This window comes from Lynx rufus, unplaced genomic scaffold, assembly GCF_022079265.1.
Source record: "Lynx rufus isolate CCGP_SWC_20201006 ecotype Redwood Valley unplaced genomic scaffold, mLynRuf1.p SCAF_1, whole genome shotgun sequence".
Lineage (NCBI taxonomy): Eukaryota > Metazoa > Chordata > Mammalia > Carnivora > Felidae > Lynx > Lynx rufus.
The window spans coordinates 228,000,602-228,028,370 of NW_025814823.1; the positions used below are offsets into that span (position 1 = coordinate 228,000,602).

The 27,769-nt window shown below is 51.4% G+C and overlaps 1 protein-coding gene across 1 annotated transcript in view; it reads right to left on the minus strand.

Moving 5' to 3' along the window:
• Nucleotides 1–649: 649 nt before the first annotated feature.
• The window catches only part of TRIO (trio Rho guanine nucleotide exchange factor), a 234,770-nt gene continuing 207,650 nt past the window's right edge, over nt 650–27,769 (minus strand). The window contains exons 41-56 of the mRNA XM_047094013.1: nt 25,777–25,866; nt 25,114–25,206; nt 24,334–24,384; nt 23,971–24,048; nt 22,840–23,031; nt 20,614–20,791; nt 17,519–18,363; nt 13,288–13,535; nt 11,462–11,600; nt 10,681–10,708; nt 10,312–10,474; nt 9,923–10,044; nt 8,042–8,120; nt 6,147–6,347; nt 3,541–3,679; nt 650–2,992 (exon numbers count right to left, since the gene is read on the minus strand). Coding sequence (XP_046949969.1) covers nt 2,444–2,992; nt 3,541–3,679; nt 6,147–6,347; nt 8,042–8,120; nt 9,923–10,044; nt 10,312–10,474; nt 10,681–10,708; nt 11,462–11,600; nt 13,288–13,535; nt 17,519–18,363; nt 20,614–20,791; nt 22,840–23,031; nt 23,971–24,048; nt 24,334–24,384; nt 25,114–25,206; nt 25,777–25,866 — 3,195 coding nt within the window. The 3' untranslated portion in view covers nt 650–2,443. The remainder of the gene's footprint in view (nt 2,993–3,540; nt 3,680–6,146; nt 6,348–8,041; nt 8,121–9,922; nt 10,045–10,311; nt 10,475–10,680; nt 10,709–11,461; nt 11,601–13,287; nt 13,536–17,518; nt 18,364–20,613; nt 20,792–22,839; nt 23,032–23,970; nt 24,049–24,333; nt 24,385–25,113; nt 25,207–25,776; nt 25,867–27,769) is intronic.

The window sequence follows — 27,769 nt, forward strand, 5'->3', positions numbered from 1 at the left end:
ATTGGTCAGTTCCTAACACTGATGCTTGCACCCAAGTGCTTCACGTTCTTCAACCCATCTGGACGTGAAACTTGCTCTTCTGTGGCCAGGAGGCAACAGCTCTTCCCTTTGTTGCGATCTACGCCCATCAAGAACTGGGGTACCTTGGATAGCTTTTTTTTTTTTTTCAACGTTTATTTATTTTTGGGGACAGAGAGAGACAGAGCATGAACGGCGGAGGGGCAGAGAGAGAGGGAGACACAGAATCAGAAACAGGCTCCAGGCTCTGAGCCATCAGCCCAGAGCCCGACGCGGGGCTCGAACTCACGGACCGCGAGATCGTGACCTGGCTGAAGTCGGACGCTTAACCGACTGTGCCACCCAGGCGCCCCTGGATAGAATTCTAACCAGGACCGGGGGCAGCCCCACTGTAAACAGCTGAACTCTGGTTCATGTCCCAGTGTCTTTGGAGTGTGGGTTCTGACAACCAGTCTGCAGGAGCTGGACCAACTCTCATTTCTGGCCATGTACAGCGGATTCCTAGTCCGGAACATTCTCCTCTCCAACTCCCCGCCTGACCCGTGAGAGGCCCGCCTTTCAGTGTCGCTCAGCAACGTCTCTCTTTTCGGTTCCATAGTGACCAATTTAAATAAAAGGCCTAACACAAAAATCAGGCAAATATGTTTAATTTTTTAAAATAACTGATGGCAAAATAAAATATTTACATCACATCATACTGTGTAAACATGTCAGGTCTCTGTACAAAGAAATATACATGCAAAATAATGTAAAAATTTAACTGAAATAATAAAAGAAACAATACGCAAATAAAAGTTGTGAGGTTACGAATACACATCCAGTTTTGAATCCAATTTCTTTTAAAAAGTTTCTGTACAATTTTACAAGAAACAAACAAAAACCCAACAAAAGAATAAATAAAATACATTGGAAGCTGCAAAGCTTAACTCCGCCCTGTTCATGGCTCAGGTGTCTGGCTGGCTGGGGAAGTGGGCCGGTCTCGTTCGTAGTGGATCTCACACAACAAAGATAAAAAGACATTCAGAAAAACTCAAGCGTGCCCAGAAAGCCCGCGGCTTGTTGACAGGTGTCCCCACGCCAGCGTTAATTCTGCCACAGTGACGCAGACGTCACAGATGCCAGCCTCAAGGCGGCTAGTGCTTAATTGGCTTTTATTTCTTACCAAAAGCTCAAAATCCAGCCAATTTTTGTACAGAAAGTGGAACGTCAAAAAGTCTAAAAAGTAGTAAATGGCCAGACCGATTTTGGGAAAAAAAATAATACTTTGGCATTCTGAATAATAGCATAATAAATTTGAAAACATTACCCTATTATCCAGTTTTATATTCAGAGTACGAAATCACTTTTTACAGTCCTCGAAACTGACAAATTTCACGCAGAGTTAAATCTCCTTGAACTGATGGCACAGGGCTCCACCCCCACCCCCCCCCGCCCCCGACACACGCACAAAACCATAAAGCTCACTGTACGAAGTATGTGCTTTTTCTATGTATTTATTACAGGTACAACAGAGGTCTTCATAAATAGTTGCATAAAATGTTAAAGCCACAACATTGCACATGATATGAAATAAAACCAAAAAAAACCCCAATGAGTGCATTTACAGTATTTTCATCTGACTGTATACTGCTCGACAATCTGATTGACGGCTTGGGGGTGGGAAGCAGGGGGAGGGGACATCGGGGTGGGACCCAACCTGACGTCCTGGGTTGATGGGCAGAACCCTCTGACCTCCTCCAAAGGAAGCCCTGGGCGGTGGGGGTGGGGGGAGGGGGGGGGGGACAGGAGGGAAGGACAGACCGAAGGCAGGACCAGTCTTATATACAAATAAGGCCTACATTTCATCAGAGCAGAACGATTCATTCTAGTTTTATGCAAAAGTCTGAGGTTGAATGCACGTTTCAGGAGCCTGGTCTGGCGTCCCGGTGAGACGCACGCAGACCCGGCGGCTAGGAAAGCTCAGAGCCAGGTGGACCCTGAGCTCTGGACGAGGCCGTGGGGAGGGCCGCCTCGAGGGGGGAGTCCTCCCCAGGGGTGTCCAGTATCTCTGTTTTGTTCGTTAACACCAGTGGTTGAACATAGGCATTTCGTGTCCTTGAATAAATCCTGGAAAATGTTAAATTTGCAAAATTCTATTCGTGTGTATTTAAAAAAGTTTCTTTTCTTTTTTTTGCAGAAACCTGAATAAAAGACTGTGGTACAGCAATGCTGTCTCCGCTCACGAAGAGTGTGCGAGAAGGTCCTCCACCCCAGCACAGCGTGCTCCCGAGCCCCGGGCACCGCCGAGCACAGCTCACCCGGAACGCAATGTCACACGATGAACGTACGGCAGCTCATCAGTCATGTTGGTTTGTGTTTCTCTTCGAAATTCAAATTAACAGCTGATTGGCAGGTGAAAGAGAATGAGAGAGAACTTCAGGATGGGTCAGACTCTAGGCAAAAGCCTGCTCTGTAAGAAGTTTTTAACGCTACGGATAGGTCGAACATCGTTCTGGTGTTTGCGCCGCTCAATGAAGGAAGTCAGTCTGGACGTGTCGAGGACGCCCGCACCTTTGCCACTGCCGTGGCCCGCCTGCAGCCACTGCTCCTGGAGGGCCAGAGCAGCCGAGGGACGCTTGGCAGGGTCCTCTTGGAGGAGGAAACACACGAACTCCTTGGCCTTCTGGCTCACTCCTTTGAAGCAGTCCTCTGGGAAGCTAAAGTCTAGTCGGCAAATGTTCAGGCAGGTCTCCTCCACGCTGTCGTCGAGGAAGGGGGACACGCCACTGAGAAGCACGTATGTGAGCACTCCGACACTCCATGTATCCGAGGTCAGGGAGATGGGGTTCCCAAGGATGACTTCGGGGGCCGCAAACTCGGGGTTCCCCAGCAACTGGTGGATGTAGTAGGTCGTGTTGAGTTGGACAGCATCTCCAAAGTCAGCCAGTTTGATCGTTGGCTTGGCCGAACTCTGATCCACCAGGATGTTTTCAGGCTAGGAGACAGGATAAGACAAGGTCATTTCCATCTGTCCCCATCCCACGCTTAACAAACGCGATGCTCAACGGGCATCCAGGAGGCCGACTGGAAGAGACTGTTCACACGCAAAACGGGACGAAACTTAGAGCGTGTCGGCCCACGGAGGAGTCAGCATCGCCTGTCGGGGACAGCCCTCTCGGGAGACCGGGGTGGAGTCGCCGCGCCGAAGGGCCCTGGCTTAGGAAGCTGGGTGTTGTTCTCACTCCTGGCACTAACAGAAACATTCGCCTTCCTTTCTCAGCTGCCACTGAACCAGTCCCACACCAGCCTCACGAAACTCACAGGAACTTTCCGGAACTCACGGAATGTGTGAAGAGTACTTTACTGAGCGTTTATAGCATCAAAAGTAAATCTCAAAAATGGACATTAGAGACCCGTGTGCCCATTACCCACCTCCTCGTACTTATACCCCCTCCCCCCGGGCCTCCTGGCCTGGATGCAGTGCAGAAGCTGAGAGGCCCTGTGCTCAGACACGCCGGCCTTGGCCCCGGGAAGCCCACTAACCTTGAGGTCCAGGTGCGCTATCCTGCAGTTGTGAAGGTATCGGACGGCTTCCAGAACCTCCCCCAGATACGCCCTGATCTTCCCTTCGGTGAGGTTTCCCCATCGCACCACACAGTCCAGGAGACGTCCCTGGTCAGCCCTGTGGAGGCAGGAACGCGCACGATGCTCGTCACGGCGCTGACCTCTCCTGCGTAACAGGAGACGGGCGGCTGCGGGTGGGCCCCTTGTTAACGTCCCACAAGGCTGGGGTTTCGGAATCGTACCTCCACCTAAAGGCGCGACTCTATCAAGAGGGTCGTTTCTTTCCAACCTCATTATGGATGTGAGCGGGGAACAAGGTCGCTCAGCCCCCAGAGGGAGTGGGGAGGCAGACAGCAGCACACGTGGGCTCCTGCCCAGCCTCTGAGACACTGAGGAGACGGCCTGGGCAAGCCATCTGCTCTTGGATAGAATGAAGTGATACCACCTCCCCGAGCCTTAGTTTTACCACCTATAAAATGGGATAACGTAAGAGCTGATGTCACGGGGTGATGAGAAAACAGCCATTTGGTCTTAATGCCTGGGCTCCACCCTGTTTCCATGTCCCCAAAGTGGGAGCTTGGAAGCCGAAGGAACTACCTGCCGACCCGTGTGGGTAGCTGGTGCTTCTCACTTCATGCTGGACTCAAAAGGCTTCCCTACTTTGAATCACTGCTGATGTAAAAGCCACTGACGCAGCACTGCCCGCGTGCCAGGAACGACACACTCTCTGTCAGCTCACTGAGTCCCCACGCCAGCTTCTTCAACTGAAGGCCACAATTGCAATGTGGTGGTCTGGCCCCGGCCTCCCCGAACCCCAGCCTACGCTGCCCCCTTTGCTTGCAAAACAAACTTCTAGGAAAACCAGCCATTTGTCTGATAACAAGGTCATCAAGGAGAATGTGGTAGTAAGACATCTGCTATGAAAAAAAATCCTATTAACAGTATGGTGAGACCAAACCATTTAGTTTTCCACTAAAAAGAAAGGACAGCTGAACATACGTAAATTTTACACCAGAAACGGACGTCTTGCCAATTTTTGATGAGGACTTTAGTTTTTGTTGAAAAATCCCCAGATGATCAGTAGCTATTAGTCACCCAGCATCTCAAGTCCGAAAGGAGCCTCCCAGGTACTGAGGTCTCTGCCTGGACGTCATTTTAGTGCCACAACAAGCCCCATTACAAGATTTTTAAAAATTCTAAGGTTGAGAAAGGAGCCCCAGGTACAGAGCCAATGAGATAGGGAGCACGGACAGAAGCCAGACTGGGCTGTGCCCAGGCCCCAAGTCCCTCGACGTGCCCTTTGCCCATGACGCTCAGCGTAGGGGGACATCTCGGGGGCCTGCTGTCCTCCCTCTGCCATCTGACATGTCTGCTAATCCAAAGACGGAGGCTGCGACAGGCCCTCGACACTCCAGCAGGAGCTTTACCCTGGGGGGGCAGGGGAGATGGTCTTGACACATGCCCTCCCCCGGCCTTGCCCTCTGAAGGCACTTCCAAATTCTTTACAAAAAGCAATACAACACACAGAAAAATCAAACACAGGGCCTTGAAGGGGTCCCTGCAAATGACGGGCTCCTAGAGCCCGAGTCCCACTGTCAGGAAGAATGTGTCCTAGAGGCTCTGAGGAGGCCTTCCTGTCTGTCCTACTCTGTCCCCCTGAGAATGCATCAAGGAACTACTAAATGGCACAGAATATTTTGCTTTTACCAGTGGAAAGAAGTTGTAAATCCATGTAAATATATGAAAGGACTCCCTAGTAAAAAAAGAAGGAATAGGTATTTAAACCCAGCTAAACGCCCCTGTATTTCACAGAGGCCAGAATGTTCTAGGGTGGGCTTCCCAAACGCGTACAGCTAACACTTAGGAACAGATGGTTCTCGGCTGTGGGGCCATCCTGGGCAGCATCCCTGGCCTCCGCCCTCTAGATGTCAGGGGAACCCCCAACCCAAGCAAGTCTCCGGGCATGTCCAAATGTCCTCTGGGGAGCAACACTGCCCCCGAGTGAGGACCGATGCTCTCGGGTCACAGTTTTCACTGTTCAGATGACTGACGTGTTCGCTGAGATGGCACTGAGGCCCTGGAGTGCCACGGGGAGCAGGGGGGCTGCTCTGGCCGGAGGTGCCCCCCTCCCCCTGTCCTGACCATCCTGCGGGGGTGGGCATGAGCCCCGAGGGGCAGGACTGGATGCCCAAAGCATCGGGGATGAGAGAGCTCTTAGTGAGTTCACCCTGGGCCCCCGGCAGCACATGAGTCTTCAGAGGCCGGGCCTCTGGGGGATCCCGTGAACCAGGTGGCATCTCCAGGCCGACACCCAGAGGGAACCTGGGCAGTGCTGGGGTGTTCTGATGCTAGGCTGGTTGCTCCCTCGTTTGGACAGCGCACGCTAAAGACTATACTTCTTTCTACCGTTACTGGAAAGCTCTAGAACTGTGGTCTCTGACAGTAGGCTTTTCTTTTGTATTTTACACGTTCTGTGGATCCCCAAATGCCACTCTCTGCCCTTCTTAGAGAACAAACAACAATAAGATCACTTAAAGTTGAGGCAGAGGCTCCCAAGCTGGGGAGGGAAGGGGGTGTGTACGCACATTTCCAAAACCAGGATGTAGCTGGTGGGGGTCTCGAAGCTATCAAGGAGGCCAACAAGCAGCGGGTGCTGGAGGTTCTGCAGGATTCCAAGCTCGTGGGTGACCTGGTCACGCTTCATCAACTTCTTGTTCACAAACTTAGTGGCCACTGCTCGTTTGGTTCCTTTTTGATCACATTTCTTAACGACAGAGAATCTGCCCCTGGAAAATATGCCAAGAAGGTCACTTTCAGACGACTCTGAGTCTGTCATGGACAAGAAACTGTTAACCTAAATGGACCGGGGGCGGGGCAGCCTCCCCTGTCCACAGGCCCTGCCCTCCCTGGCCACTCGTGGAGGAACGACGGCCTGCGACGACCCCGAGGAAGCCTGCCAGTCTCCGAGCCCCTCAGTCATGCGTCTCCTCTCCTTCCTAGAGGCAAACTCCATCTCCTCACCCTGTGTGACCTCCTGACCTCAAATTCGGCAGAAGTGACATGTGAGACCAACCAGGCAGCCTCCGCCTCTGCTGTCATGGAAAGCCTTCCTCACCATGTCAAGAAGCCTGGATGCACTTGGTGGCCCCCAGTCACCCTGTGCCCCCTTTTGGAAAGGAGTGTCACTGCTGTCACAGTGCCTGACTTACAGGACGCCTGTGTGGGGCCGGTCACTCATCAGCACCCACGGCCTCTGGAGCTGTCCCCAGTGAGCCACACCGAAGAAGCCTCAGTGGCACCTTGACCCAACCTGGAAAATAGGGTCTTGGACCTCAAATCTGAGCCCGCTACCATAGGATGGGATGAAATTTGGGGAGTACTGGGGAATGCAAGGAATAGAAATCACCCTGTGGTGGGAAGAAAACGGCCACACCACTCTGCTACTTCTCCCACAAAAGGGCAGTCTGTTTCTCTTCCTTGAACCTGGCCTGGCCGGTGGTATTTCTGACCCACACAACGCGGAAGAAGTGCGGTCACTGATTTCTGAGGCCGAGGCTTGAGAGGCCCTGAGGCTTCTGCCATCACATGAGGAAGCCCAGGGCGAAAGTCTATGTGGAGAGAGGCCCAGCGTCCCAGCCAACTGAGCCCAGGAGAAACCAGCGGATAGCTGCCCGATCACTCCACACGTGGCCAGAAGTGATAAGTCAGCGCTGCCTCGAGACAGCAAGTGGGTGCCCGTGCAGCGATGGACAGCGGACAGACAGGTCAGCCTGATACACGCAGGTATGTGCACAGGTAGCTGGAGCCACGAGACCCAGTGCAGCCACTCGAATGGAGGAGGCCACTCTGGGGGTTTCTTGGAAAGCTTTTTAAAAGCGACAAGCTCAGCTGTCATGCTTTTGACCTTCTTGCTGCCTGGGTCAGGACTGGAGAAGTGGAGGAGAGCCGTGGATGGGCAGCAGAGTCGAGCCAGAGGGCCTGAGGGCCCTGCTGACCACCGCCCGAGCCCTGGCTGCCCTTCTGGAAGGGAGGAGCCCCTCTCTCTGCTCATGCAGGTGTGCCCCGCATCTCCAATGCACGTCTCCACAGACAACTCAAGTCTGCCGGGCACACTCAGCCTTTCCTAGCTGAGCCTCCAAAGGAGAATTAAGTCCCACAAAAAGGGTTTGAGCGACTCTCCTCCAACTTCTCCCAAGGACACGACAGCTGGTTCGGTCCTAGACGCACAGCAGAGGAGTTGACTCATTGCATGAACGGATGGCTTATGGCTTTAGGCCTTCATTGTCTCCTGGAATCTGAGCTGAAAACGTCTGAACCCTCAGTGTTTACTGTCGAAAGACAATTACAGGTTACCTTCCAAATAGAACTCCTAGAACTTCCAACTGGTAGCAAAACACACCACTTGATTTTATCTACTCCTGAGGTGAGTTATGTCTTACTCTCTGCTCTCCTGGAAGGGGCTTTGGGTTTTATATTGTACCTGCCAAGCTCAGCCACTTCGCTGTAGAAGGAGTCAAAGTTGTCTTTCCAGGTCACCATGATCCCATCACTCCCTGGACCTGTAACAAGAGCAGCACCTCCCCTGAGCTTGGTTTCTGCGGCGCTACTGGGGGAAGGGGTCTCTAGGCCTGCGCTGTCCAACATGGCGGCCACTGTGGCTGCCGGGCATGTCCGCTGTGGCTCATCGGAATGAAGATGTGCCCAAAGCATAAAATACACACGACAGGCTGGGACTCAGGATGAGGACGAGATGGGTTTACGTGACAGAAATAAACACCCACTGCCCTTTCCATTATTTTCCGACTCGCGTCTCCAAGGTGGCATCTTCCACCTCCCCAAGTGCCTTTAGCTTGTGCTACTGATTTATTAGAAAGCAAAAACCACCTGGATAGTTTCTGTGGCCTCTTTTACAAATTACAACACCGGTGATTCTTCACTTTTTTTTTTTTTTTTTAATTTTTTTTTTTTTAATGTTTATTTATTTTTGGGACAGAGAGAGACAGAGCATGAACGGGGGAGGGGCAGAGAGAGAGGGAGACACAGAATCGGAAGCAGGCTCCAGGCTCTGAGCCGTCAGCCCAGAGCCCGACGCGGGGCTCGAACTCACGGACCGCGAGATCGTGACCTGGCTGAAGTCGGACGCTTAACCGACTGCGCCACCCAGGCGCCCCAATTAAACATTTCTTTTTTTTTTTAATTTTTTTTTTTAACGGATTCTTCACTTTTTTAAATTCAAGATTCTCTTTCTTCTTTGTATCATGATCTGAGAAATTCAGGACATTCCCTTTCTCTGGTTTAATGAGATTAAAATATCTGCTGGGGCGCCTGGGTGGCGCAGTCGGTTGGGCGTCCGACTTCAGCCAGGTCACGATCTCGCGGTCTGTGAGTTCGAGCCCCGCGTCGGGCTCTGGGCTGATGGCTCAGAGCCTGGAGCCTGTTTCCGATTGTGTGTCTCCCTCTCTCTCTGCCCCTCCCCCGTTCATGCTCTGTCTCTCTCTGTCCCAAAAAAAATAAATAAACGTTGAAAAAAAAAAATTTTTTTTTAAAAATATCTGGGATGAAGAGACACAGGATAAAAATGCTAAGATAATTCTGTTCATTGTCTACACACAGGGTGTTCCTGAACTCAATGCACCTTTTAGTTCAGGGTTTTATTTTTGTTTTGCTCTCGGAAGCAGGTTCCTTGAGCTGGTGCAGCTGGGGGACACGTGACAAAAGTCAGCGGTCCTGTGCTGCCAAGCTGGCCTTCTGCCAAAGCAGTAGCTGCAAATCAAGGGGTACGTGCTGCCTCCTGAGCATCTTGTCAAGTGCACCCAGAGACTTAGAAAGGCCCAGGACATGGGTTCTGCCTCCAGCAGCTCAGTCTAGCTGAGGAGAGAGAACAAGGCCTTGCTGGGCAGTGAAGAGAGCAAGGGCTTCGGACTGGAGGGACGCAGGTCCCACCCTGGTCCCCTGCACTCACGGGAGGGACGCCGTTAGGGTCTAAGTCGGGCACAGAGCCTCAGCCACAGTTCTTCCTCTCCTCTCATGGTCCACATGAGACCAGCTTGGAGGAGAGTCTCTCAGAGCCAAAGTGTCAACTCAGGAATTGAATAAAAGAGAAATCAAATAGGAGGATGTGTTTTGAGCACTAAGAACACGGAATGTGCTGTGTTCCAACCCAGAGGCTGGCACCGGGGCCGTGATGAGCGGCCTTCACCGTGTCCCTCCCCGGGATGTCCTAGATACCGTGGTCTGCCCCTTGTAGCTCTTGTTGGGAAGGCCCCGAGAGTGACTGTTGCCAAACACTTCAGAGTATGTGGGGCGGGTCTGTGCAAGGGCGGGGCCTCTGGGCCTCAGATCAGCTGGGGGAGCAGCTTACCCAGCACCCTCAGACTGGCTGAGGACGAGGCCGAACCCATGTCGTTCACAGCGATGCACGTGTAGGTGCCGTCATCTTCTGTGGTCACACCCACAATCTTCAGAGTGGCCTCTCCCAAGTCACTGCCGTACAGATGACAAGACACCGTGGGTCACAGAGGGGCAGCTCCCCCAGTGGCCACCCCTCCCCTCCCCTCTTTGGGGTCACAGGAAATTCTGAGAGCGAGTATTGCCAAGGAATTTCAAGTGGAATTTTAATTTTTATTGTGCACCCCGGATGAAACGGGCCCTCGTGGGAGGCGTCAGGGTGCAAAAGCTAAGTAAGCAGTTTGACAGTGTTGGTCACAGTGACCAGAGGTCATGCTCACTGCCAGCGAGATCCACCCTCACCTGTAGGAGATGCTGTAGTGACCGTCGTTGTTCAAGGTGTTGTGTTCAGGGCCCTTCCAGGTGATCGAGGCCTTGGGGCGGCCACAAACTCGACATCTAAGAACAACGGTCTCCCCTGTCTCACACGTGACCTCACTCAAGGGAATGACGAATTCTGGGGGAACTGCACGAGAGAGGAGTCAGGGACACCAGTCACCCTTGGTTCCCCTCCCACATCCACCAACGCTAACAAACGAATGAGGCCCTCGTTGCCGCCCACACCCGGAGCGCCACAAAAAACCCGTTCCACGCGGCACACCCGAGGCCTCTCTGCCATGCCCCACAGACCTACGCTCTGCGAGACCGGAGGAAGCAGACAACAGAACTCACCGTCATATATGTAGTTGGGGTTGAGAAGCTGAAATGGAAAAAGCATGTAGATATTAACCAGAAGCAAGAACTGCTGTGAGGTATACTGAGTTTATTCCCCGGCTACGATTATCACTGAAAGATGAGTTTTGGAAATACAACTTGGTTTTCGTGGGTATCAAAACAGCGCATTTTCATCGCCTTTAAATGTACTCATCCAAATTTAGATGAGCTTTTGTCTTCCTTCTCACAAACGCATCAACGCCCTTTAACCTCAGAAATGCCCGTTTTTCTCATCCAGTGGGCTGGGTCCAGCTGGTCCCCACACCCCTTCCTTCTGAAGGGCGGCCGGTGCCCTGGCCCAGAGCCCTCGCGTTCCCTTTGGGGGAGATTTTTTTTCTCCCCAGGCAACCACTCCCCAACCCAGGTTTGAGGCAGTCGCACCACGGGAACCAAGCTGACTGAAGCCACTGCCAAGGGAATGTGCCGGAGCCGGCGAGGCTGAGGCGGCCCCCGGATGAAGTCAGCACCACAGCGGCTTTGCAGCGTTGTACTTGCAAGGGTCTGGTTTCTGCTTCACCGGGCAGCTGGCAGTGTTCCTTGTAAGCTACACGTGCACCTGGTCAGGCGTGCTGCGTGTCCCTTGTTCCCCGCACAGGTGTACCCACCTGTGCCCGGAGCCCTGCGCTGGCGGGAGGCAGCCCTGGCTGGCGGGAGGCAGGGCGTGGCAAGCGAGGCTGGGCGCCAGGCCCCCTGCTGCCCCCTCGGAATGACACGGGTTCCTGGAGACGCTCAGACTCACCTTCACAGATACCTTGTTGCTGAGTCCTTCCCGAGACTTCCGATAACCGTTCTCTAACTTGCCTTCCCGTTTGCCGTCTTTATCTTTTTTCTCAGATTTTTTCCTTAAACGGAGTGCTGTGTGCCAAGACGTTGACTTCCTAGGGGGAAAGTAACACATTGTTAGTGTTACATCTTCCCAGTGTTCGGCAAGTGATTCCTGAGAATATCAGAGAAGAGCTGAGTAGCTCACCTATGGGGACACAGGCTGACTGAGGCTCCTTCAGGAACAGTGTGCTCTGCTGAGGGAAACCTGACCCTGAGTCTTAAAAACCAGAGGGGAAACCAAGAAATACTTAAGTGTTAAGGACTAAAATACAGAAGTGGCCATGATGATGGTCAATTCTTGGCCGTTTGATGCCCAGAGATGTGATCAAGTGTTGTTCTGGGTGTTTCTGGACGAGATTAAAATTTTAATTGGTAAAGTAAAACACTCCGCCCTCCACCACGTGGTGAGTGGGCCTCCTCCAATCAACCGGAGACCTAAGTAGAACAAAAAGACTGGCTTCCCCGAGCTGGAGGGAATTCTTTAGCAGAATGGGCACCCAGCCTGCTGGTCTACACTGTGGATTTGGACTCATAATTCTCCCTAACTTTATGATCCAGTTCCTTACAACACCTGCCTCCTTCCCACACGCTCCTATTGGCTCTATTTCTCTGGAGAACCTTAATACAAGGCCTAAGAATACCCTTTGATAAAATAAAGTACAAAATGGGATTCTTGAATAATGTACTAAGATAAAGTACTTCTATATATCGAGGAGAGACGGGACAAGGGGATCATTATGGAAGAGACCCTCTGCAGCCTGAGCTCAAGCCTAGCATCCCCGGGGGGGTTGCAAGCTCCAGGCCCAGAGGTGTGGGGTGGTGCTGGGGTCCCATCCAGGTGTGCCTCACACCCCACCGAGGGTCCTGCCGGGCTTGGACAGGAGCGTGACCATGGTCACCGTCATTGGAGATTTCAGAAATCACAAATTCCTGCAATGCCTCCATTCCCAGAAGCCATGTGGCTGATCTCTAGCACAGCCAAATAGATTCAGAGAAGGGCAGAGTTTTAAATCAGCACCTGAATTCCGTTTTCTTTAAAAAAAAAAAAAAATGTTGAATGCAGGGGCACCTGGGTGGCTCAGTCAGTTAAGCTTCTGACTTTGGCTCACATCACGATCTCACGGTTTGTGAGTTCAAGCCCCACGTCAGGCTCTGTGCTGACAGCTCAGAGACTGGAGCCTGCTTTGGATTCTGTGTCTCCCTCTCTTCCTGCCCCTCCCCTACTCATGCTGGGTCTCTCTCTCTCTCTCGCTCTCTCAAAAATAAACATTAAAAAAAATTTTTTAAAAAGTTTAACGCAGCAAACCCAGTCTCATTTCATAGTGGAATGAAACCTTCTAGTATACGTGAGGCATGACAGTAATGGCATCACACAGATCTTTACCTGCAGCTCACAGACGAGCACCTTCATGGATGCACCCTCAGCATAGCCTGCTAAGAGGGCAGGGGTCCTTGGAGAGTCCTCCCCCCCCCCACCCAACCAGAATATTGGGGACTACAATATTGTTGTGGTTTACTCAGTGGCTTAAAAAAAGCTGTGTCTGCAAACGCAGGTTATCGAAAGACCCTGTCAGAACAAGCCTGAGAGACGAGAGGCCACCCCGTCTTCACTCTGGGGTTCCGCACTGCGCCTGGAGATGAACTCGCACGGATAGACGATGGCGCAGCTCTCTAGCGGGGCCTCCGGGCCTTGTGCGCGCTCGGGCCCCTGTCCCCGCGGCTGGCCCACCGGGCACTCACTTGAGGGTCCCATCGGGGTTCTCCACGATGACTGCACTGGTGTGCCCCAGGACGAAGCCCGGAATCCAGCCCTCGGCGGCGGGGCACTGGTCAGTGGCGGCTCGGAACACCAGAAACATGTTCTGTTGATTGCTGGCCAGAATCTGAACGACCTCTCCTTGGTAGACGTTGATCTCATCCTCCTTCACTGCCGTGTAATCGTGTGTCACCAACATGGTGGAGATGTTGCTACTGCTGCTGCTTTCACTCTGGAGTGGGAGGGAGGACAAAGAGAAAGGCAGAGGGGAACTGAAACGAGGTGTGATGTCATCCGTGGGCACCGTCTCGTGCTGGCCCAGAGCAGTGCTCACCACACAGACTCGGAGCCACTCTCTCGTTAGCTGACTCTGTGCCTCTTTCCCGATCACCGAAAACTTAGAAAGCAACGTGAGCGACAATCTAAGGCGACTCAGCGCAGTGACGACACTCTGCTTTTGGGAGATGATTTGAGCCCCATCTTCCTTGCACCTCAAAGGAATGGCTCAGTCCTCCTGCCGGTGCCGTGCTACCTTAGATCTAGGTTGTGGGGGTGTCACGGGGACTACCACGCTCACCTAGAAAAGCATTATTAAATTAAAAAGCCCCGAGAGTAGCTCCCCAGCTGACACACTAGACCACGGAGCGGCCCCAGATCTGCCAAAGAAAACGTTCACTCGGAGCACAGGCTGCCGGCTCCGGCCGAGCTGTTGACATGCCTCACCACGGTCACCTTTTATTCCTTTCCTTCTGAAAGAATGAGCGATACCTGAAAAGTAAATCGACTACTGCCCTGCTCCTAAGGATAGTCACTCGTGTCCCTCGGTGAGTGGCCCTTCCAGGAGCTTGTGTGACTCGAGCGTCCGGAAGGTGCCGTTGCCACAGTAACACACAGAGTACCCAGCACGACAGGGCAGCTGTGGACACCGCAGGCCTCGCGATTCAAGCTTCGGGAACGGACCTTGGCGTGGGAAAGCCTATGCTCCTCTCACCCTGAAGTCCTCCTGGTAGTACCCGACCTCCTCGTCCACTGTGTGTCCTTAACGTCCATCACAGTGACTGACAGGCAGCAGACGCGCAATACCTATCTAGGAACTCAACAAGGCGAGATGGCAAAAGGGAAACAGAGATCATTTCTGAAGCCCACCTACCTAGTCCCGTGGGCCGAGTGGCGTTAGTTGCTGAGCGGAAGACACACAAATGGCAGTGTTTGTCTCAAGCTGTCATTTGCCAAGTGACCCCTTTGTTCCGGGGAAGGGGGTGAAGCTGACACCACTGGCCAATCCTGAGCTAGCTCTTGCTCAATCCCCTCTACCAAAGGGTGGGACGTGGGAAGGGGCATCAGGCACCCTGTTCCTGCTTGCTTGTTCTCAGAGGCTTCCGCCAACGACGCCGTCAGGACGTTCACGGATCCCCCGGGCTTCGAGGACACTAGCCTCTGCTGGGCTCCTGAGTGCCTGGGGCAGGTCCTGGGTGGTGCAGTCGCGCCTGCCGGACAATCCCGCCTCACACAGGTCAGCCCAGGCTGCCGGGCTGGTGTTGGGGCACACGGCAGAGGACGGCCGGCTGCTATTAGCAAGTCAGCGGGCCGAGAACTCCAGGGCTCCAGACCCGCAGTGGATATTTAAGGGAAACACAGCGGAGTGCCAAGCTCTGTTCCTGTCTTGGCGGAGTCGGCTGCGGATACCTGCCCCTCGTGGATGCCCGTGCTGTCCACGTCAGGCTACGGGCTGTGCATAGTCATTTCTTCCATTGTATTCTTTGAGCATGTACTTTAGGATTCTGACTTATATAGCAATACCCAATAATTTTGAGATTACGAAGCCAAATTTGCTAGAGAACGCAAACGAAAAGCAACTTACGTGGCATAGCCGCTTTTGGCAATAACGCATACAAAGCTTTGTCTCTTAATTTTGCCACAACAACAACAGCTACTGGTATTTTCTGAACACGCCCTATGAACCAGGCTAAGTACCAGGCATTTAAAATCCATCTCATTTAATGCTCAAAACCGCCTTCCCAGCTGGCACAATCATTACCCCCTTACAGAGTGGGGGTTAGGAATGTGCACGGGCCACCTGGCTTCTGAGACGAAGGCAGGGTTGCATTTCTATTGCTGCCCAGGTGGGCAGGTGCAGAGACATCGTGCATCCACATTTGGGGGCTGGCACAGTCACTGTCTGGGTTGGTCCACATCCACTCCACTCCTGTTCTCAGCAGAACTTTCTGGAAGGTGCCCATTAAAGGAGGAAGAAGGACCCAGGCCATGGGTTAGGCACAGCTGCTTGGCTGTGAGTGCAGACAGTTCCATGGAAGTAGTCAAGGAGGAAGGTGGTCAAAGCAGACCTGCCAGGAGGATAAGATGGCCCAGATGGGCAGAAATGGGGCAGGGCGATGGTTCCTTTTAACTGAAATACTTAAGAATCCTAGAGGACATTTTCAAATCCCCATTCAGGCCTCTGGTGGTCGTCCCAGCCTTCCAGGGCATCTCTGTAAGGCACTTTGACTCATCTAAAACACTGGCAATTTCCCGTTCCAGGTTACCTACCACGTAAAAAAAAGCGAGAGGCAGAGGCAGCTTGTGCAGCCTAAAGCTGGGACATATGTCACATGTGACTATGCCTTTGTCTCAGGGTGAACATCCCAGGAGGGAGCCAGGTGGTGACTGTTATCTGTACACTCATGGGAGCCCAGCGGCCATCACGGGCTGCCCTGTGCTGGAGCAGTCGAGGTTCATTCTGAAGCACAGACTCTGAAAGGTCCTCGGTTGCTTATGGGGAGTGTCCAGGTTAGGATGAGCCCAATTCGTAGGAGGGGTCTCAGCTGTAAGACCATGCCCGCATCCCACCGTATTCCACCAGATGCTGGCAGGCAATCCTGCGACCTCTGCCTCTTTTTCTCTGGCTGAAGTTGCTCACCTGCATTCCTAGCAATTCATACCCAACCGGGGGCCAGGCTACTCTGCAGGACACCGGCCACAGCCACTGCAGAGGTTGCCTGCCCCGACCGCTTGTTTTTGCAAATAAGAGTCAAGGGCAAATAAACGTACCAAGGCCCGCTTCCTGATTTCTTTCTCAATTAAGTATAAAGATCGAGTTTAACAATATATGTAACAAGTAGAAGGAAAAGAAAAGGCCACGTCACCCCAAACAAGGCATTAATAGAAGTCCAGAGGAAAGAAGAGAGACATGCAAAAGCCAGATTCGTTTTCATAATGAGAGACACAGACCCTTTTAGGGAAATGTATTTAAAAATTTATAAAGCGATCAAACATACACTCGTTAGAACAGTTCTCTTCCCTCACGCATGCCTTTAGGAAAGTGTTAAAGGTCAGGCCATCTGCCGTGTAGGAAAACAGCTGGGGAGGATAGTGAGGAAGCCACAGAAATGGGGGAAAACCCCACCACAGCAACCTTTCTGCTTGAGGACACGACCCAGGCAACGGGCCTAGGAGAGGGCGAGGAAGCCCGGAGCGCCCGCAGCGCGCCCCCTGCCGGGCAGAACGCAGGTCGCTCGGCATCCAGCCTCCGCCTCGCTCCCCGCCAGCAGGAGCCCGCGCTCCAGAGGCGCTAAGGCAGTCTCTCTCTCTTCCAGAGTGAAACTGGGGGAAGCAAGCATTTCCACTGGAGAGATTCCTTTCCCCCTATTTTGTCTGCTTAGTTTGCTGTGAATTGCTGTTGGAAGTTTTCTCGAGGGACTTTTTTTTTTTTTTTCAGCAGGTGAGTCAAAAACGCTGCAAAGATAATTTAAGGCATAAAAGAGCACAACCAAGCGATGAGCAAAAAGCTGAAAGTGTACAGATTCCAATTGAAATAGGAGGCAAACAGCAGGGACGCTGACCCCTCTAAAAAACGTGTGTGAGGAAGGCAGGGGTAAAAAGGAAGTTCCGAGATATTCTGCTGGTCAGAGAGTGTGAGAGACGCACAGGCGCTGCGTTCGCAAGGTACCGATCTGCTTCCCATATTAAGGAGACACACACAAAGCAAGGAGCGAGTTAGTAGAGACGAGAGCAGCGCTGTCCCCGCGGCAGGAGGGTTAGAAGGCGCGCCGTCCAGGCCCGCGGGGCGTCGGCGGGCTCCGACCTCTGCGGGCGGCGCCGGAGGAGCCGGAGAGCCGGGAGTTAGTAGGAGGAGAGCGGCGGCCACGGGGAGGTTTAGAAGAGCTGGCGGGACAGAGGCAGCGGGGCGGGCGGGCGCAGGCTGCCGGGCGTTCTTACCCCGTTGCTCTGCGTGGACTGCACGGACTGCTCGCTGGCCGAGGAGCACGTGCTCATGCGGTCCGTGTCCTTGCCGGGGGCCGCGTGGCGCTGCGCCTGCCGCTGGAGGGAGTCGCTGTCCCCCGGGAAGGTGAAGGAGCCCGGCCGGCTGGCGGGAGAGGCGGGGATGGAGCTCCAGAAGGAGCCCCCCTTCTGCAGGGGGCTGCTGGGGGGAAAGGGCTCCTTGCCGATGGGAGAAGGGAACGCGGTGGCCACAGGTGAGTTCAGAGGCGAGACGGCCCCGGGCCTGGGCTTTCCCAGGGGCAGCGAGCCCAGGCTGCTCCGTGAGCGGCTGTCCTCCGGGTTGGCCCGCGCCTCCCTGGCGTCCGCATCGCGGCCGGCGCCTGCGGCATTCCCCGAGGCCTTCCTGGGGCTCTCGATCACCTTCATCTTGGGGATGTGCTCCGCTTCTCGCTCGGGGCCTTCGGGCTCTCCCGGGGCGCGCCTGCCGGCCTGGCCGGGGCCGGCCTCCGGGGCGGGGCTGCTGCCGGGAGGGGGCGGTGCAGGGCCGGGAGTGGACGTACCTGACATCTTGTCTGCCTCTGCCTGGCTCGAGGCTGCAGAGGAGACCAGCACGGGGGAGTGGTGTCTGACAGGCTGGGGGATCCGGGAGGGTCTGCTTCTGCTCGAGCTGGGGAGGCCGCTGCAGCTGCCGGGGCCGCCGCTGGGGTTGCCGCCTCCGCCGCTGGGGGCCCCGCCGCTGCCTCCGCCGCCGCCGCCGCCGCCCCCTCCCCCGCCGCTGCCCCCGCCGCCGCCGCCGCCGCCCCCGCTGTGGTTCCTCTGATACTCGATTGGTGATGTCAATGCTGCAAAACAGGGGAGACCCAGAGGAGACTGTCAGGACGCCAAGAAAAATATCCTCGTGGGGCAAAGGAGAAAGGCACAGGATACAATCAAAAGGATATGCAGGTCCTGAATACCCGCCCCCCTCAAGTCGTGGCTCATCCATGTGACTGGTAGCCAGCCATCTCGACCTCTAAGCAGCCACCCATCCTGGAAGTGGCAGAATGACACCATCCATCAGCAAAGGAAAAGGCAAAGGCCTTGAATGCTGCTCTCCTACTTATAAACAACTGACACTGACTCCATCACGGGAGGTGTGCCTGTGTGAGTGGCTGGGGGCAGGGGGGGGCAGAGAAGGCCAAGTCCGGGGGGCAGAGAAGGCCAAGTCCAGGGGGCAGGAGGGCCACCGTGGGGCTGACTTTTAATAGCCGGGAGCAGCAAGCAGAGACTTTGCATCCCTGCCAAGTGGAAGTCCAATTGCCCTGGGGGAGAATCCCAGGCAGCAGCGGGCTCCTACCAGTGGGAGAGTTCAGGCCCGAAGCCACAAAAGTCTTCTTTAACCCAGAGAGCAAAGAAGCTGCTGAGAGTTCAGGAATACCCCTGGTTACCCTGAGGGCACACAGATGGTGTTAGGAACCACCCCTGCTTTGCAGGTTTGGCACCAGAGGGGAGGGAAGGAAAAGAGCTCTACAAAGACAGACGGGGGGGGGGGGGGGGGTCCAGTAGCCGTCCCATCTCCTGACTTCAATGGCTTCATTTGTTAGGTAATCATCCGCAGGGACGGAAGGAAACATGCCAAGTAAGATATGGGGAAATACGAACACAAATTCTTAAAGTGTTAAAACTTTTGAGAAATACAACAATTAGAACCCCTTCCTGTCTGGGGGGACATCGGGCATGTGTGAACAAGCATTTTGGAGCCGAATGACATTTTTACTAAGTCTGTCTTGGCCATGACCTCTCACTGGAACAAAGGGCGAGAGGGAGAGATGTGACATGCCTAGAGCCCCCACTGCATTCCTGATGGTGCTCAACCCTCCAGAATAGGACTTTGCCTAGACTGAAGAGAGTGTCTAGTAAACTTTAACAGCAAGGCCTACACAGGCTTCCTGTTTGGGAGGCAGTTCCTTTTATTTTGAAGATGATGGTAAAAATTTAGAGATTTCCCAACAGTTACATGCTATGGGTTAGCATTTAATGAATGCATCACTTAAGAACAATGCATTTAAAGAGGCCTGCACTGACTCACCGTCCTAGGTGCAAAACTTTTCTACACACACAGGGACCGTCCCCTGGCCCCCACTAGCCCCACGTGTCCAATTCCAACTACAAATGTAAAAAATGATCAGTCTTGCTTGAGTTAACACCCAGGCAGCTGACCTCTTCTTGGCCCCAAATACCTTGCCCTTGATTTTTCATTGACTGCCTATGTTCCTGGCTCTGGAATGTCATGTGAGGTGTGAAGGTGGTTTTATGGGGACAAAGAAGTTACAACATCCTACTGGGCCGGGACATGACACAGACATGAGAGAAGACATTAGATGAGTATTTAGCTTTTGGCTGAATTCTCAGAGCTCTTCAATGATCGCCAAATTAGAACCAGAGTCAGAGTCGGCCATCACAAAGGGAAGCAAGCAGTTGCCGACATAAAGAGTCAAAGGAACGCTCTAAAAAGGCCAGTATGGTCCATCTCCTTGTGGAGAAGACATGTCCCCTAAGGTGCTTTGCTGGCTCCTCTGTAATCACTCATGTCACGGAAGCTGGGAAGGACAAATATGTCTTGTTTTCCAATGCAAGTGGAAGGTATGGATGAGCAACGCCAGCCAACCCAAGTTTCAAAGTTGCACTGGAGAAATGTCTCTGACATCTAGGGCCACCTCTGTCTGCTGCCTCAGTTTTTCTCAAGCATTCCCCTCCCAGGACAGGGCTCCAGGGCACAAATGGTGTGAGAGACTGTGTGGGACATGTGCCCAAGGCCAACTGGCCTGCTTGGAATCCTGACTCTGCAATGAAGAAATTGTGGGGCTTGAAATAAATTACGAATCCCCTCTGTGCCTCAACTTCCTCGTCTGTAGAATGGAATAATAGTGGTACCTGCCACCAGGGATCACTGTGTAAAGGAAATGAAGTAATAATAAAACAAGGGCTTAGAACAGGGCCTGAAACACAGTCTGTGCTAAATATGTCATTATCAGGTATGTAATAGTAGAGAGAAGAGAAACAGAAATAGAAATGTGTAGATTTCTAGAAAGAAGGACAAGAACACACGTTACCATTTAAAAAGTTACGCTGGTTTTCTAAAATTTGGTTGATCTCATGGATCCATGTTTGCCGGACACTTGGACTGGACGAGTGCAGAGTGAAGGTCTCCACCACACCACCCGTCCTCGATGTCAGAGCAAATTTACAGGGATCGTTTTCCACGTTTTCCTCCAGGCAAAGGCAACTCACCTTAAAAAAATTAGAGCATTATTCACAATGGCCAAAAAGTGAAAGCAACCCAAGCGTGCACCGACTGATGGACAGATAAACAAAATGCGGGCTACGGAACGAGTAAGGGAATACTATTCAGCCCTAAAAAGAACAGTCTGACCTATGCCGCAACTTGGATGAACCCCAAGGGCATTATGCGAAGTGAAATAAGCCAGTCGCAAGCAGACGGATACGGTTCTGATTTCATTTAGATGAAGTACCTTGAGTGGTCAAATTCATAGAGCCAGAGAGTGGAATGGTGGGTGCCAGGGGCTGGTGGGGGGGATGGGGAATGGTGGTTTAATGAGCACAGAATTTTGGTTTTGCAAGATAAGTAGAGTCCTGGAGATGGACAGTGGCGACGGTTGATTCAACCATGTGAACGTACTTAATGTCCTTAATGCCACTGAGCTGTGCACGGAAAAACGGCCAAGGTGGTAAATTTGTGTGTATTTTACTACAACGCCAACAACGAAAGCACATGGATTCCCAGCAGCTAGGTGCGATGTAAAGCTCATCCTACGTCAAAACTGAAACAAACTTTTTTTGGTTGAGCCGTCATCTTTATTGCCTTGGATATCATCATCTTGATGCTTTTCGGTGATTCTCTTAACTCAGGGACAAGGGGATTCCCAAGAATTTAACTAAGTGCTTGAATATTAACTAGAAACGAGGGCCTGGGAGTTACCGGTTTTCTGACTCCTTTATGATGGACCGGTGTTTGTGTATCCCTGACTTCTCTGCCCCAGAAATAAAATGATGCCATTTTAAAAACTTGACTACTGGGGCATCTGCGTGGCTAAGTCGGTTAAGCATCAACTCTTGATTTCAGCTCAGGTCATGATCTTGCGGTTTGTGGATTTGAGGCCCACGCTGGGCTCCGCACCAACTGTGTGGAGCCTGCTTAGGATTCCCTCTCTCTCAAAATGGATAAATAAACTTTGAAGAAAAAAAAAACACCAAAAACCCTGACTATTAGTATAACGCGTTATGAAATTATATGTGGTATCACATGTAGAACAGTTTTACAGAAGCAGGACATGGAAAAGAACATATCGAGGGTGTCTATGCTGCTGGAATGGAGTGGAGAGTCTGTCAGGAGGAAGACGTTCGGAGGACTGTGGGAGGCAGGAGAGGCCCGAAGCTTCATGCAGCCCAGTCCTGATGCCTCCCACGTCCTGTTGGGCAGAAGAGCCTCTCCCAGCCTGAAGGGAGGGGAAGCAGGGAGGCTGCTGCAGGTGGCCACCAGAAGCCTGACGGGGAGCTGGATGGTGTGGTGTCCCACCTGGGTGCTGAGACCTCAGGGCTCAGATGGTAGGAGGCTCTAACACAGGGATGCACGCCTCCCTTCTGAGCTCAGGGCTGCACGGCTGCCAACGTGGAAAGAACAGGGAGGGAGAGGTGGGTGAGCAGGCTGCATCTCCCAGGGACCATCTGCGAGGCCCTCAAGCCCCCTCCTCTGCTTTATTCTGCCTTGCCCTTGGTTTGTCCCGTTCATAGGACTCGGGGCCGTTTGCAATGATTTTACTTATGTTTACTTATTTGTGTTTCTCTTTCCTCAGAGAACAAGCTATTCCAGGGCACAGACTGCCTGTCTTATCTACCCCTGTGGCCCCACGCCCAGCTCTGATGGCTCAGTGTGTCCTCATCGGCTGGAGGCAAAGAATAAGACACTGGGAAAGCTTTCTGCTCTGGTCTTAGAGCAATATTCCACATCCGTGACTCTGAACTTAAGCTGTACGTGGTCACAGGAATGGTGGTACACAAGAACGAACCCAGACAAGGTCTTCTCATCATGTTTAACCGTGACGAGAAACGGCTGTGGACACACAGAGATGCGTGCAAGACAACAGCCACTTCAGAACGCAGACAGTTGAGGGATGGAGTGAATTTTTACAAGTTCTAAAATATCTGAGGAAATTCTCCAAACATTTAATAAACAAACAAAGGATCAAGACATTTCATCACTGAAAAGGAAACAGTTCATCAGCGTGACGGGTACGTGTGTCCACACAAACACACATTACCTTGATGCTGTTCTTAAACAGGAATCCCGGCATGGAGAAGCCCTTTTTTTTATCAAGTGGTTCACTGAAAATGACGATCTGCTCAAAGAGGAAAACCCGCCTCTCTTTACAGCGAGGCAGAAGTCCCGAGTCTTGGTCCGTGACCAAGAATGTGTCCTGCAGGAGCAGCTTGCCCTGGGCAACAATTTTACCCTAAAAGGGGGGGGGAGTGCAAAGGAAGAGAAGAGAACATTGCATTCTAAGTTAAGATACAGGAAGTTCTGTTTCCTTTCTTGTTCCCATAGAATAATGTATATTTCTTCTATTAATTAAAGAGCTTAAAATTTTCTTTAATTATAATGAGTTCTTAGCCCCCAACAGAATAGTCATCTAGACAAAATTCTTGCCAACCTCTGTGGGAGTCTCTGGCCTCCGTTACAATCAAAGACAAGGTGGATTGAAAGTGTATAAACAGTTCACCGAACCAGGCTGTCAAGGCGCAATCCCTGTGCCAGCTGCACGGGCACCCTGGCAGGACCCATTAGAAAGACACAGGGTCCTGTGCTTTCAGAAGCCCTCCAGGAGATTGTGCTTTCTTGAGAACCACAGAGCCCGAACTTTAAACCCTAATTCTCTAGTAGAACAGTAGGCAAGAAAAGCAAAAACCTGTCCTCTTTCCTTACTCAGTAGTTGAATTTTAAAAAAATTCTGAATGTCTTTTAAGGTACTAATAGGCAACGTATAATATGCCTCGTCTGGCAACTCCTAGGGAAGTCTGGTAGAGTAACACTGAACACAGCCGCCCTGAAGTCAAGCTCCCAGGGACGATGGATGTGCAAGGGGCCCCTTGCCTCCCACCACCTGCCAGGGAAGGAAACTCTGCTGTTACAGCACCAGAGGCTCCAAGAGACAAAGCAGAGTCCTGCCTGTTTCCGCCATCAGGCGCTGGGCTTTGAGCAGAGGAAGGTCCTCAAAAAGCAAATCAAATGCACCAAAAAAAAGTTGAAAGAAAATATCAATCAGGTTCAAGTAAAGTGAGAGAAGACAGAAAACCAGGCAAAAGGATCAACTTTCTACTGGGAAGATAAATAATCCAAGACCAGAGAAAGTGACAGAAGCCAGAGGGGTGACTTTAAACAACAGGCGCATTACGTCAAATCCCTGCAGCCGCCCGACGTTCATCATGTCGTTGCACCGCTTGGGTACGATGCACATGACTTCCACCGCTCTCTGCAGGTGTGTGTGTGGGGGGAGAGAGAGAGAGAGAGAGAGAGCGCGTGAGAGATCGCACCAATGGTCAGCGCCCTCCGGGGAGGGCTGGTGTGCTCACCCTCACATCCACCCCCAAGTCCACCTCCCGACTTCCCCACCCCCTCGTGTACACAGGGCACATCCCAGTGGAGGGACTCAAGGCCCCAGGGACAGACTCCTCCAGGAGTGGGATGCTTGGGAGACATGGGAGACATGGGGGGATTAGGGGAAAGCTGGGCCAGCACACTGGGGGGAGGTAGGTACCTCTAATTCTGATGTATCCAGGCTAGCTTTTTTGGAATACTTGAGGAAGTCCTGCAAGAAGCACAGAGAGAACATGATAGGGGCGACGATCACACAGCAGCCACGCAGCTAACCTTCTGAATCATTCCTGATGTGCCGGGCACCGGGCCAGGCGCTTGAGCTGCGTGTTCTCAGTTCTTTCTCCCAATAACTTGGTGAAAAGATACCCTTACGTGGATTTCAAGCTGTAGCAGAGCAAAATCAACCAAATCTAAGCAGGTAATGGCTCCTCTTTTACTCCAAGACAGCTCTGATCTCTGTAGATACCCAGCTTCCAAGTTACATATTCGTATTCGAAGGAATCTCAATACATTTCAACAGTCACTTTTGTCCCAGAAAACCGTGTGGCTTTGCCTTGAATCGTGCTTAGAAATCTAAACCACTCAAGGGCCCTGAGCCCTGTCAGAGCCAAAAGAAGCAACAGGTGGGGACTGACATTTGAATTTAACCCAGGACCCCAGGAAGATGAGGGAACATACAGAGTCGACAGAGCCAGGAAAATGGTTCTGTGGTGAGGAAAAAGTTCACTTCAACTAACATTTTGATTCAGACCTTGATGTAAAGGTGCCTTATTAGATTTTAAGAAATTTACTCTGAAATATTTAAAATCAGAAGAGGACTGCTGGGTATTTTTTCACAGGAAAGAGTCCCTTCCCCTGCCCAAACTTGCTTCCCCTCACTCGTCTGGCCTTCTCACCAAACAAACGCCCGACCCCCAGTCTGCACCCAGCAAACCCTCACCTTCAGGAGCAGCTGGTACTTCATGATCCTCTGCACTGGTTTGATGAGCAAATCTGTGAGCTGCAGCCTGTGGCCAAGACGCTGCTTTAGGTCCTGGGGTTTTAAAGGAGAAAAGAAAGGTCTTAAGTGTTGTCTTTTAAAAGGCGGTTGTCAAGTCAGTCTAACGGTCGGAAATGCTAACTACACGGCAGGAAAGGCAGTGGGGAAGACGGCCACGCTGCACAAAACCCAACCAGGCCCGCACGACTTCTCAGAGTGGCCTCTTCAACGTCCGAGGGCTATTTCTAAAAGTCTTTTTTCCTTGTTTAAAGACCTTCTTTCAATTGCTTTCTTTTATTCATACAAACACGTTTTATTTTTAGGCTAAACGTTTAGATCATGGGTTATTCTGAATCTGTAATGAGACTTCGGTTCAAAACTGTTTAAATAAACCCCTTTATTTTAACAATGACCCCAGTCTTCTGAAAGCTAAGGGAGTACACAAGCCCAGGCTGAACTCCTACTCATTTCTCTGACTTACAGGAAAGAAACAGGTTCAGAACTCTTATAACTGAGGCTAACTTCCTGAGACTTGCTTCATTCCTGGCAAACATGATATTTTAATTTTTGACATCAGCCTTAACAAAAGATTCAGAAATGCTCTGTTTCCATCTTGGGTCTTACCTCAAAAAAGGTATCAATGTATTCTGAGACAATGTGCTCAGACTTTGGTTTATTTTGACAATAAACTATGTACATGTGCAACCTTCTCTCCTAGGAATGAAAAAGGCAAACAGATGGGTTAAAACAACTGGAAGTTCAACTAGAATATAAGAGTACATGCACATTTCAGCACATTCATAAAGGGAATTCTCTTAAAACCGTGGTTCAGGCCCGTGGGAGCACATTCCAGATACATGACTAGGGTAGCATTCTGCTTTGTAGCCCCCAAAGCAGTCTGTCCTCATCGCCCTCTTAGGTATTTCAGACCCCTCACTTTACCCGGCAAATAGCAACCAGGGGCAATAAGAGGACGGGGTTCTTGGTTTCAAATGAAGAATTACTGTCGCCCCTCCAAATGGCCCAGTGGTCTTGGGAAGTGTTGGTTTTAGCACGCAAGAAAAGCCTCTTTAATCTCAAACGCTGAAGGCAGGGAGACAGGTACCCAGCAAGCCATCCCTCAATCCGGTGATGCTCAAAGTGTGGTGTGCAGAGCTCTGGGGGCCCCTGTGGCCTTTCAGGGGATCCAGAGGGTCAAAACTATTTTCCAACTAATACTAAGATGTCATTTACCCCTTTCTTCGTGCTGATGTGTAAAATCAGCTGGCATCTTGGCAAATATTCACCCCCACACATTGGCAGAAGACTGCCGGTTTTACCTCAGAATGTCCCGGATTCAGTAATAAAAGTCCATTTTCTTTAAACTCAACCATGGAGTATATATCTTTTTAATGTTCTTGTGACAAAACAGAGGTCCTCCCTCGTAACACTTCTGGTGCATACGATGGGTTGTCTCAAGCAAAACCATTTGTGGCACTGAGCTGGGGGCTAAATTAACTGTTGGTTTTTGAGGACTGCCATTTTTACTTGAGAGAAGGATGGACACAAAATGTAATTACTTATACTTGGGTATCTGGCAGACATTTTCTGGAACATGAACAAAAGAAGTGTGTCGTTCCAAGGCAAACTGGCAGTATCTGTTAATAATAAAACTCTGAGCTGTCAAGGTAGAGAACTGTGGAAAACCCACACCTGCCACTGTTTTCTCGACAACACCTAAAGACTGGTCTAGAAAGAGGGGTGGTGACATGAACAATTCTGACTTTTTGATACTGTATAACAAAATGTCTCAGCATCTGGAAGATCTAACCTGGTGAACTGACCAGTATTTTCCAACTGACCAATGCATGATCTCACAAGCTGGTGTGAGGGTGAAAGCCTGTAAATGCAAGCTGCCTCCATGGCTTCTAGTGTAACAGCAAGGGAGAAGTCCAGCAAGGGCTTGTCCGATTCTACATGGTAGCTAAGCTTTATGATATTATCACTTGTTCGAGTTTTGGTGTAACATCTCAGAAAACTAGCCATAATTTTCTGAAAAGAGTATCAAAATACTCGTACCTTTCCAGCTCGATCTGTATGAGGACGGATTTTTTTTCATATATTTTAACCACAAAAAATTCCACAATAGAATGAATGTAGAAGTAGATATAAAAAAAAAATCCATCTGTTTTCTGTTAAGGCAGACATTCAAGAGGTTTGCAAAAAATGCCAAAACTCTTATCACTAATTTTTTTTTTTTTTACAGAAGAATTTCCTAAAGAGACCTTTAATGTTAACATATTTCAGATCTGCACATATATTTGGCTCCTATGCGAAACCTCCTGTATGTTTAGGTACATCACCATCTTCACTAAACACGTGTTTGTCCACAGACAGACATCCCCAGATATTCTGCTTCAGGTCTGCCTCTGGTCCTTCTGGCCACTCTGTACTGCCCTGAGCTAAACAGCCAGCTGGGGCTTGGTGACCAGGAAAGCAGGTCATTTGTGTCCAAGAGGGGGGCTTAATTCCAATTCGCTGACACTGCACGGTTTGATTTTATTCTCAACAGAAGAGCTTTTGTAAACTACCAGTGAGTTCTCCTTTAATCTGAAAAATCAGTTACTAAGCATGACCA